Here is a 13205-nt window from a genome sequence, read left to right as displayed (position 1 = left end):
TTACATCATTAAATATTTCACTATTTAGAAACAACATAAGAAATTAAGTCTATTCCTTGTGAAACGCTGTGCTTTCTAAAAAACTCAATCAGTGTATAAAATGATTACAACTTGTCTTTGAAATAATTATTTCTTTTTTATGTTATATGTATTGTAAGTGGTCACCACTTGTGTGTGTGGCCACGTGTAGACGCCACTTTTACCTTGGGAACTAAGATGTCTCCTTGTGCCTCTAGTTTTACTTTTTTACACACCCTTCAACGAAAAATACCAAGTACTGCTGTTTAGCGGTAGAATATCTGACGAGTGGATGGTACCCACCCAAACAGGCTTGCACATAGCCCTACCACCTAGTTAACCTTCAATCAAAATCTATGTATTATATCTAATTCTTAGCTTAATATACATAATTATAAAGCTGGCTTTAATTGTGAATAAGGTAGTTAAATAATGCGGTTTCTTCTTTCAAATGTCAAATCCATGACGACAGAAAGAGATAAATCTATTAACTGAACACCATCCATAAGTAACGTCATTCATGTGTAAGTCTGATCGACCCAATTTTCCATAATACTTCGTTAAATATTCTTTGATATTAAAAGTTCAATCGAACCAAACTTAGTTGACCCGCAATTACAGACCTAACCGTATAATTAGATGTAATTTACTTATAATTATAAAGCGCTTTTCTGGTCGAATGTACCCCGGTAGAGAACCCGTGAATTAAAGACAAGACGGTCCCCATCCCTTAAATAGGGGGACTCGGGGTGGGGGGTGAGATAAATAGGACAATTTGGTACAGTTTCATACCTGCCCCGCGTATTTACTCGTATATTTTCTAAGAATCGTTTTAGACTATTGTGTTGCCTTATTCGTTTTGGAAATGCTGCTTTAATTAATATTGTTTTAGTACAGACTATCTAGACTCTGTTTTTAGTTATTATTGTAACTAGCTACTCATCTCCGAGTTCGCATGTAGAATTAGAGTAAACATAGAATGTTTTTATCGTAATAAGTATAACTCTAATGGTTTACGAGTCACACAGCAGAAAAGCTTCAAGTCGATATGCTTTTCTTCCGACATCCTCAATATTTCAACCAATTTATACAAAACTTTAATGAGTTATACATGTAAACATTCCTCGTGATCCACTTCGTCCATGGTAATCAGTAGTTCTCGATTCAAATCAGGTTTTGATTATCAAATTAAAATAAGTGTAGTTGGAATGTTGAGGACTTTACCTCAACGCTGACTTCACCTATTCATATAAAAAACTGACTGATTGACTGTCATGGTACAATTTAAACTATTATAATAGTCCAAAAATCAAATCTCTATGCAGACCTTTATATGCGTATCCATTAACAAAAGAATTTTTGAGAACTTCGAAGGTTGAGATTCAAGGACCCCCTCAATCAACTTCATTCAATCGACCCCATGTCATTCTTTTTAGCACGCCAAGTGTAACAAATATTTTCTTGTACAATTTTGGGAATCAATCAATCAATGTGTATCGCTGTGCAACCGCATTACTTATATTATTGACTGTTTTATTTGGCTCACAAGGCTGCAGAAATCAAGACCCTGGGTTAAAACACCTCGGGATAATAGAAACAGTTATTCAAATTACTTTACTCAATATATTATTTAACACACTAATATTCCAAATGTAGAGTTTGTGTTCGCGGATTTACATGCAGGATAAATATTAATTCAATTGTATTTAATTACGTTTATAATTTGTCGAACAACTAATGAGTTAATTGTAAGTAAGTAAACTGACGATTCAAAAGTGCACGAAAAAGTCAGGAGGTTAACAGTGCAAGTTCACACTTGCCATACCATCGTCTATGGGCGTCAGTGACCACTTACAATCAGGCGGGTCATTCGCTGCCTTCCTTAAATAAAAGATAAATAATAAGTTAATCAATAAGCAGTTTATAATATATGTATGGTAATTCAGAATTATTTTACAAATTTTTATGGTGAATCTTCATTGAGCCCGATGAGTTACATTTCAAGTGGAACTTGTGTAAAACCAAAGCAACATAACATAAATGCCCGTAAATGTCCCACAGCTGGGCAAAGATCTCCACTAAATTTTGGCAATATTCGAAGCTTATTCCACGCTACTTCCATACGAGGTAATAAAACATGTTCCCGAAAAATGCACGAATTATAAAGACAAATGAAACACGATAAAATTATATATTGACCGATTGCCGATTCGAATGACTGCAACGTATAATATCATGTAACGTTTATATGAAACAATTTTGATCCAAGAAATACTTACGCCTGTTTGTTTATTTATTTATTTTATTAATTCTTATATCGTCCCATCTACCAAACCATTTAAGAATAACCGCGACAACATTCGTTTATGCATTTTATAACCATAATATAAATATACATACTAATTATAATTATATACATATTCATATATTTCACAAACTTTTTCCAATCCAACTGAATATGTGTCACGTGCGCAGACCGCGTGTCCAGTTGGAAACCTTATCGTCCATTAAATATACAGCAAGTACGCGGTGAGTTATTTACTTTTTTTTATATACGAGTGCACTGTACATAGAGATTGACGTAGTGGGACATTTTAACCATAACTTACATCGCCAATGCGCCATCAATCTTGGGAACTAAGATGCTTTACTGGTGGTAGGGCTTTGTGCAAGCTCGTCTGGGTAGGTACCACCCACTCATCTGATATTCTACCGCAAAACAGCAATACTTGATATTGTTGTGTTCCGGTTTGAAGGGTGAGTGAGCCAGTGTAATTACAGGCACAAGGGACATAAAATCTTAGTTCCCAAGGTTGGTGGCGCATTGGCTATAAGCGATGGTTGACATTTCTTACAATGCCAATGTCTAAGGGCGTTTGGTGACCACTTACCATCAGGTGGCCCATATGCTCGTCCACCTTCCTATTCTATAAAAAAAAAATGCTATGTCCCTTGTGTTTGCAGGTACAAACGACAATAATACTTAGTTTGTTGTTAGGCGGTAGAATGTAATAAGTGGGTGGTACTACTGATAAAATGTCATTATTTTCAGTGCGAAGAAACCCGTGATGATGTAACATATAGACAAACAAAGCCAATTTCACATTTATACTCTTAATTTGTATTTGTTACCGAATTACTCTTAAAAATTACCGAAAGTTTAAATTATCTTTATATATATATATCTGTTATCAGATTTTATCACGACGATATATTAAAGATATATCGCGATATAAAACCAGTGGATAAAATATCTAGCAACTTGTTCGTACGTCTTAGGAATGCAACCGGATGGACAGATGTGTGGCTACGTTTCATATTTATACATATATAAAACTAGATATGTTTTGATAATATTGACGATGTTTAAGTTGTAAGCAGGTAGGAGATGTAAGTTCGACTTCGAATTATAATAATTATAACTATAAGCGTCAATAGACCGATGTTTTACAGGCCGCCCAGCATCCTAAATCCTTGAGCTACTGTCGTCACCACTCCTAACAATAAACGGTAAATAGAAACATTAGTAATTTCTTAAAAACGGGCACCGCATATCTTTTTAAAAAGATTAGAAACAAGCGCCCTATCCTGACTTCGTCCAGTTAGCTTGTTAACTTGTTATCTTGGATACATTATTGTAATTTTCGTAGGCATCTCAATTCAATATTTTTTTTAGTTTAGTTATAACGCTGTCATTATAAGACGATTGTCGTCATAAAAAATTGGTTCAAATGTTATGCTACGCACAACTAAGACCATAGCCAATATTAGTTTTAGTGGATAAGAATCCCACATAACCCGGTTCCTTCCCCAAGGGAGGCCCAAGGGTATCTGAAAATTTCTACTGCGAGAAAAAAAATTGGTTCAAATGATATGCAACTTAGGCTAATAGACAAACCGGCGTTCCAATACAGTGTATATATCATGTCTGTGGAGACTGGTGCCTCTATATATATACATCTAAATAGAACGGCTTACACAAACTAGATAAAATCAATAAATTATTATAATTATTATTATAAGAATCACAAAAGGAATTTACTTGGTAGTAGGACTTTGTGTACGACTATCTTAGGTAGGAACTATCCACTCCTCATATTCTATCGCCAAACAGCAATACAACAGTTAAGTTCCGGTTAAAATTTAGTAGAATGTTTACACATAGAAGTGTAATTGTATCCTATTATATATTAACCGAAGATTGTGTGAGACGAGTGATTTAGATTATCAATTCCAATCGAACGAATAATTCATACAGTTCTGAATTGAGTTGCGCGCGCGCACGTTATATCAATCCAATCCACCTGTCACAACTGGTTATCAAGAACGGCTGTATAAAGGTATTTGTGTATGTGTGTTAAGTGCAATTCAAAAGTTATAATTTATTAAAATGGTTCATTGGCTGACTACTTTGGTAATGTTACATGACTGTATTTCCACAACTAACTCACAAACAGAAGCATTTAATGCCATTAGCCACATTTGTATACCTTCCCCAAACGTTTGATCACCAAATTAGTCGCCGTACTTTTCCTGTAAAAGTTGAGTGAGACAGTGTAATTACAGAAATAGGAGACTTAACGACTAGTATCTGTTGTTTAGCAGAATATAAGAGCAGAGGGCACAATTAACCACTAAGTGACCCTTAAAGTGAGTTATAATCGGCGTGAAGGTCAAAGATTTGATTAGTTCGAAACTCAAACCCACACTTAGGCTATTAGCGTACCCCCTTTAACAGTACTCTACACACAAATTGAGAAAAATATAATTTTTTTAATAATGCCTAGAATTCATCGCCGAAAGGTAGATGAATTATGGACACAGATGAAACCAAAAATTGTATCCACTGGGTTATCACGACTTAAATGAGTGAAATATAGTGGGGAGACAATTTTAAGGGTGTTACAAAAACCAATGGATCTACTGATCAATGTCAATTGATAGCTTTGGCTAATCTACACATACTGGTCGATTATGGACCGACGTAGGAGCCACGTCCAATATTTTTCATATCATAGGTAGGCGGACGAACAAATGGTCCACCTGATGTGTTGATCAATGCCCATAGACATTGGTACCGTAAGAGATACGAATCATCGTTAATGCGTCACTTTTAAACTAAGATGTTATTTCCCTTGTGCCTGTAATTCTAGCTCACTCGCCCAACCAAACGGAACACAACCATACTAAGTATTGCTATTTGGCAATAGAATTGATGATGAGTGGGTACCAAAAATATATCAGACTTGGTATACAGACCGAACTTTCGTTCCACGTCTGTTCTATGCTACCATCGATCAATGCCACCGATCTACGATCGATTGGTCAAATACCACCTGAGTCATTACGTAAGTAAACACCAACGTCGAATATATAACCACTTACTTCTACATAGTTAAACTACTAACAACTCGGTTTTTATCAATTGGAATACATTAAATAACATAATAAACGTTTAAATATTTAAAACGCAATCAATACATAAACATTGCAATTATATATCAACGCTTGTCAATCAAAGAGGCAATTCAACATGATTTTAATTTGATAGTACCGACCATGAACTTTATGTTACTATTTTATAAATATAAAGTATGTCTCACAGCTGGACTATGGAAATATCTCCCGTTGAGGAGAAGGTTTAGATCTTATACCAGCGCGCTGTTTTTTATTATTGCTGGGAAGGCTAATGAATCATGGCTCAACTATCACTTACCATCAGGTGGAGTACCTGATGGTAAGTAATAGTTGAGCGCGACGCGACGACTTCCCGTACAGTCGGAAAGAATGATCTGCATAAGCCGTTTCCGCCTTGCTGGCCGGAATGAAGGAAAAATGCGAATTGGTGGAATACACATGTGGCAGAATTTTAGTGAAATTAGACACATGCAGGTATCGTCATGATTTTTTACTTCACCGTAGACTACGAAACGAATTTTGATTATACAGTCATCAATTAATATTCACGCGTTCTAATTACTGGGCCATCTCGGATCGTGAACATTTAAAAAATAATTAATAAGCAACAAAAATGCCGCTGGTTTTCTTTCGCCGGTTCTTTTTAGGTCTGAGGTGTTTATTTCCGAACCGGCGGTTGATTTTGACAAAAGATAAGAAAGTGTAACGCTTCTATATTAAATTAACGTTTCATTTTGTTTATATTGCATTTGATACATTACATGAAGTAAATATTTTATACACGTATACACTTGATAAAAAGCTTGGATATCAAGAACTGATAACCTATTTCGCAATATCACCCACTGGCCTCGGTGGCGCAGTAGGCAGCGCGTAAGTCTCATAATCTTAAGGTCGTGAGTTCGATCCTCACCCGGGGCATATTTTTTTTTTTTTTAGTTATATTATTAAATTTCACACCCATCACTTAGATATTATTTACAAAATATAATTATTATTTATAAATCCAGATAAAGGTTTTAAATTTTTTCTTTATTATTAGTAGATAAGCATTGTCATATTCATTACATATGAGATAAAACACGTTTAAAAAAAACTTTTACAAACATGATGCTGACATTCCTCCAACAACAACAATTTCAATAAAGGATTTTTCCAGATGACACAACGAACCCTAAAATGTAAATCGCAATAAATACAAGTCAGAAGGGCAACGCGGGACTCAGCGCTTTTTTTCCAGATTTATAAAAAAAAGGGTTTTGTAGATAAATCACAGAACGCGATACCGGTTCAAAAACGATACTTACGGTTAATATTTTTTGTTGCAGAATAAGAAAGTACGCCGAGATGGCCCAGTGGTTTGAATGCGTGAATCTTAACTGATGATTGTGGGTTCAACTTAACGAGCAAGCATCACTTAATTTTCATGTGCTTAATTTGTATTTATAATTCATCTCGTACTTGACGGTGAAGTAAAACATAGTGAGGAAAGCTGGATGTGTCTAATTTCACTGAAATTCTGTCGCATTCCAGCAACCCGCATTGGAGCAGCGTGGTGGAATAGACTCCAAACCTAATCCTCAAAAAAGTAAAGGAGGCCTTAGCAGTGACAGGGACATTCAAGCTGTTACTTCGAATAAGAAAGTTACAAATATACATGAGACGTGATGACCCAATGGTTAGAACACGTGAATCATATCCGAAGACTGCAGGTTCAAACTTCCGACATTACTGAAATTTCATGAACTTTATTCGTGTTTATAACGACACTCAGCAACTATACATTCGCATAACGTCATAAACACCAAAGAGGAAAAGAGACCTTATTTGCTTTTAACTCGTTAATTTATTATAATATATAATGTCCTCCAAACCGATTTCGGCCAATCTCAAGGGAGATTAGCCAACTTCGCAGGAAATATTATAATGCACAAATGTGTGCGCAAACAAAGGTGAACTCTCTATTCTCTAACTCTTATAATACGATGGGACGGCAATCCGACACGACCGGAAAGAGTTCAGGCGCAGGACCAACGGCTTTACGTGCTTTCCGAGGCACGGGAGTGCACACTTCCAACTTCCAGACTCCGGGCTGCTACTGAGAATTTTCTGACAGAAAAACCCAATAACTTTTTATTGGCCCGACATGGGAATTGAACCCAGGACCTCAGGGTCTGCGGCCTTACATCGAGCCACTAAATCAGCGAGGCCTATATACATACTCACTTTATGATATGACTCATTGCATGCGTGAAGTGGTAACCATTAATTACACCGTCAACGCCGCCATCAACGGGAACTAAGATATTATGTCACGTGTAATTACACTGTCTCACTCACCCCTCAAACCACAATAAAACACAGCAATACATTGTTTGACGATAGAATCTGATGCGTTGGTTTGACCAACAAAGTTGAGCTCACCATAAAACCTACCACCAAGTTATTATATGACCTCGATATTATAAATTAACAATAATAATCATTTTTATTTCGTTTATTTTATTAGTAAATAATGAAAGACTTTACAACCGGTAATAATATCTAATCGAAACATATTCTTTGTTTTATAATAAATTATATAGCAATTATTCTGCACGAGCTGTCTAAACTAGATCTGTAGCGGTGTCGCGCACCCTGGGTAACTAAAATTTGCAGCGCTTAAGCATCGCTGCGTAGAAGCTTTCGAACTATCTTCATGAGCTAATTAATATTTTTTTATATAAATATCCTTGACTGTACATATTTAAACAATGTGTTTCATTGTGAATACTTGTAATAGTGTTTCATAATGTATTGTCGAATATTGTTTTGTAAAAAAATATAGTGTTTCTTAATATATAAATAAAAATATAGCGAACATTTCAATCCATCGCATTCACGACTAGCAGAGCAACATTTTTGTATGCTGTTTTAATGAGTAATGACTTGATAGCACCTACTTAGACCTGAACCTGATCGACCCACAAATAAAAAACAAAACACAAACGATTATGAATAATATAACAAAAAAAAAACCACTCACCATTCCATTGTCCATGCCTCCATATGGCGACTGGTAGCCAGGTTTTTCTGTGACTGCAATAATTGAGATCATTATTTATAAATAAATACCTATGACATATGTATGTATATAAAAACCGGGCCGAATTATTTGCGTTCCTCAATCGACTGATTTATGTTTCATGTTATGCCATCCCTACTAAAATATTATAAATGCAAAAGTCAGTTTGTTTGTTATCATAACTACTAAACATCAAGAGATTTAGTATACACTTTCCTGGTTATGCCATTGGCTATCTAACTGCCTACCACACTTAAACGAAGCCATAAACGAATAAAAATATTTTAATCAAGAACTGTTTGTAGTGCATTATATAGCAGAGCCATTGGCAAATAATTGAATATATAAATCTAAGATTTGTATATACTTGTAATTGATATATAAGAAATATAATCATAGAGCCTGGATCCTGAATAAAGACTAAGATTACGGGTAAAGGTAATCAATCACATAATACAATTCAACACGCGATTGTAATTACTACAACTTTGTTAATCGGCTCAACGAAAAAAAAAGCTAAACAGTATTGCCAACTTAAGATAAATGAATGAACATTGTACATCCTCTACATATTTGACAACGGGACAAATATTACATGGATGGATTTGCGAGTATCATCCAGTTTTTAATAAAGCCTTCAAGTTTAATCGGGATGGACGGGTGAAATTGGGGGGATGAATCTGATACGGAATTTAATTAGGTATCTTCTTCTTCTTCGTACCACTCTTGTCAGAACAGTCGTGGTCGTCATGTGGTACCACAATTGTTCAGTGCAGATGTTATTCGCATTTATTAAAATTCCGCAGTCTATACTTGAGTTGTTACTAAGCAAGCTTCAATGATTTAATAAATTAATAATATTGTCAGTAAATTCTGTTTCTGAAGACATATCTGACAAAAATGCATCTATTGAATGATTGCCGGATCTCGTGCAGGAACTAAGTGTATGATATTTGTACAGATTTCTGGTTTTTTTAATATCCTGGGACATCATTCACACACGGCCATCTGATTCCAAACTAAGCAGAGCTTGTACTATGGAAACCAGACAACTGATATACTACTTTCTTTTGTAAATACATACTTATGTAGATAATTACACCCAGACTCAGGACAAACAGACATGTTCATGCACACAAATGTCTGTCTTAGGTGGGAATCGATCCAACAACCTTCGGCGTGAAAGGCATGTATCTACCAACCACGCCAACCACGTCTAGACTTGTAAAAGTATATTTGAATAAAAATACTTTAATTTGATTTCGACCTAAATGGATATAAATCAAGCACCTTTAAGGAGACCCTGGAACGAATACCTTTAAAAAATGATAACTTTTATGTACAAAACAAACCGGGAGAAATTTAACGATAATAACGACCCCCACCTTTCAGCCAACCCCGAAACGATACCATTTAAATAACGAGTCTAAACAATGGTTAAATAATTGGACTGTTATAACACAAAAATTATAGAATTTTGTCCTTCGTTTTGTATAATTAGATTTTGTTTCATCGTCTGAATATTTAAATTAAATCTAATCTAATATTGATAGAGTACTGTAGATCTATCATTGATTTGTAAACTTAGTGGCAGCCATGTTCGAGTACCGATCACAACGTAAAATAAATAACGGATTTTTTAATTTAAATATAAATTGACTATTTCTCTATTAAGATAATAGTAAACATTTAACTGATCGTAAACGGATTTGAAAACCTTCAAGGGATTATAACCCCGTCAACTAGCAAAGGTAATCAAAATCGTCCCCCAGAGCCCGTCATAAAGCCGGTCCATATAATACCGTTACGAAGGGGTGCGTCGTTGTACACTTGCGTCGACAGTCGACACAATATAATCGACACAAGTAACTATACACATGACATGACACTAGATTATAATTAAATAAAATTAACTTAAAGTCTAACGACCTTACTTATAATCGTTGCTAAGATTAAACGATGCTGTGTCTTCTTCTATCGAATGTCAAATCAATAATGATAGAAAGAGCGAAATCAGTGTTGAGTCAATCAGCCGCTAAGTAACGTTTATAAATATGGCCGTGACACTGTAACTTATAACCAGGTGTTTAATTTAACAATTACTTCTCTCTGACCGTCATCATTAATTTGACATTCGAAAGAAGAAAACACGGCAATGTTTAACAAGACATATCCTAAATAAAATATATAGAGAAATCCGTTAGTTTTTATTTAAATATAAATATGAAGTCAAAACAATTGAAGGTAATGCCTTTATTAATAGACAACAGAGGTGTGGGAGGAATTAGCCACTCCTTACATTACTATTTATGCTATTTCTGTTTTATATATGACATATGTATATAATAACATATATCGCATGTATAATATATCTATATTAATAAATGAGGAGACTTTTTTTTTTAAATACTTAACTGAAAAACCTTCTAACCTAAACACCGATATACATCAAACTTATAACAAAAGATGCAGCTAATTTCACGGTTTTAGTATATAATATTGTTATATAAGAAGCTGCGCTTCGCAGTTTCACACGCTTTAAATTTAGACTTTTGACGTGACAAACGAGAATTTCACGTTCTTGTTTTATATATAAGTAATTCAGCTGTCAGACAGACAGCTCATCAACACACAGTCCAACTGAGACTAGTACATATCATACCATGAGCGTGGTATGAAAATATCAGGTACGGTAACCAGCATGAGACCAGGAACATCATCAACAGCGTATCTGAATGGTCAGACGGTCTTGCAAAGCCATACCATCAAGTAAATTAATATTACACATTTAAGAAACATATGTTTATCTGACTAAACGAATAATAATTACAACATTCCCTATGTCTTAATTAACTACAGAACCAACGTAGACAGTAAACCTTTCGTTACGAGTCCCCAGGGTGCAATCCAACGGAACTCGGTTTTTGAATACGTTTACGATACAGGAAAAACTAACACAAATTCTGTAAACAAAATAACCTGAGATGAGATGAACCGGCGAACGAAATCCAACTTCATTTTTTTTTTATAGTATAGGAAGGTGGACGAGTATATGGGCCACCTGGTGATAAGTGGTCACCAAACGTCCTTAGACATTAGCATTGTAAGAAATGTCAACCATCGCTTATAGCCAATGCGCGACCAACCTTGGGAACTAAGATTTTATGTCCCTTGTGCCTGTAATTACACTGGCTCACTCACCCTTCAAACCGGAACACAACAATATCAAGTATTGATGTTTTGCGGTAGAATATCTGATGAGTGGGTGGTACCTACCCAGACGAGTTTGCACAAAGCCCTACCACCAGTAAATTCATTATATTTCTCAAATTTAATTATAGTTTACAGTTCTCAATATAATAAAGAAAATATGCTAGCGTTTCATTTCCAAAGTGTTCTATCCATAAATTCACAAATTGTACAATAACCTTTTGCGAACAAACGTTACTTATAAACTTTAGGACTTTTTGTGTAACTACATGCACAGGGGTATAAAATTTTAGTTCTCAAGTTTGGTGCTGCAATGGCGCTGTAAGGACAATGAAATAAAATTAAAAATTTATATAGCACAAGAATAACCTCTAAACATAAAAAGAAATCAAATGTGTTAGTTGGCCTTTTATAAATACCTGTTTAATACAAACGTCGTCACGTTGTAAGATCGCAATTTTAAATCAATCGACCCTGTCAAGTTGGTTAGACCCTTGTCGAGTAGGAAATGAGTACTTTATAGCTAATAACTATCACGATCACGTAAAGATTCAAACAGTAAACACTGCATTAAAATCGGTCCAGTAATTTGGGTATAGTCGTTACAGTCTAAACATATTTCCATTTATTTAATTTTTTTTATTATAACATGTATGTTTTATAGCTTTCGTGTTAAATAAATTAATACAAACATGCATTGTTAACAATAGTGGATATCAAATAATTACTACTTAACGAAGGATTTGTTTATTATGAACAAAATTGTAGCGTAACTAAACAGGGTGCCCGATCATCCACTCGAGAAACGAGAGGTTTTTTTTTTTATAGAATAGGAAGGCGGACGAGCATATGGGCCACCTGATGGTAAGTGGTCACCAACGCTCTTAGACATTGGCATTGTAAGAAATGTCAACCATCGCTTACATATCCAATGCGCCACCAACCTTGGGAACTAAGATTTTATGTCCCTTGTGCCTGTAATTACACTGGCTCACTCACCCTTCAAACCGGAACACAACAATATCAAGTATTGCTGTTTTGCGGTAGAATATCTGATGAGTGGGTGGTACCTACCCAGACGAGCTTGCACAAAGCCCTACCACTCGCAAATCGTAAAACTCATACCTACCAGTATGAGTAAAACTCATACTGGTAGGTATGAGTTTTATACGTTTTACGATTTGCGATATTTTACGATTTTTAATACAGATAATCTGTATTTTAAGGATAAATGTCTATTATTTGTTTACATTCTAGTTAGTTTTAATGTAAGTTATAACTTCTCAGCTCATAAATACATAACAGACTGACTCATTTTTATATATTATTTATTAAAATACATGACTAAGGATATATTTGATTCTATTTAACTGTTCTATTTAAATCTTATATCGTGAAGAACGCATGCTTAAAATTTGTTTTTATAATTTAACTCGTGCTGGGTTAAGGGAAACATCGTGAGGAAACCTGGATACGTCATATCCGCTAGAGGGAT

General features: G+C 35.0%; 1 protein-coding gene and 1 non-coding gene across 3 annotated transcripts in view; one reads left to right on the top strand and one right to left on the bottom strand.

Moving 5' to 3' along the window:
- Positions 1-13205, bottom strand: part of LOC126779185 (protein daughterless) — a 124981-nt gene that overhangs the window by 86348 nt on the left and 25428 nt on the right. For both annotated transcript variants that reach the window (XM_050503094.1, XM_050503093.1), the window contains exon 2: positions 8462-8514. In XM_050503094.1, coding sequence (XP_050359051.1) covers positions 8462-8514 — 53 coding nt within the window. The remainder of the gene's footprint in view (positions 1-8461; positions 8515-13205) is intronic.
- On the top strand, positions 6285-6357 carry Trnam-cau (transfer RNA methionine (anticodon CAU)). The gene has a single exon. It is a non-coding gene; the product is annotated as a tRNA-Met (tRNA).

The sequence above is a fragment of the Nymphalis io genome, chromosome 28 (genome assembly GCF_905147045.1).
Source record: "Nymphalis io chromosome 28, ilAglIoxx1.1, whole genome shotgun sequence".
NCBI classification, from domain to species: Eukaryota; Metazoa; Arthropoda; class Insecta; order Lepidoptera; family Nymphalidae; genus Nymphalis; species Nymphalis io.
Note: the sequence above shows the minus strand (reverse complement) of the source record. Positions and strands in the feature narration are given on the sequence as shown.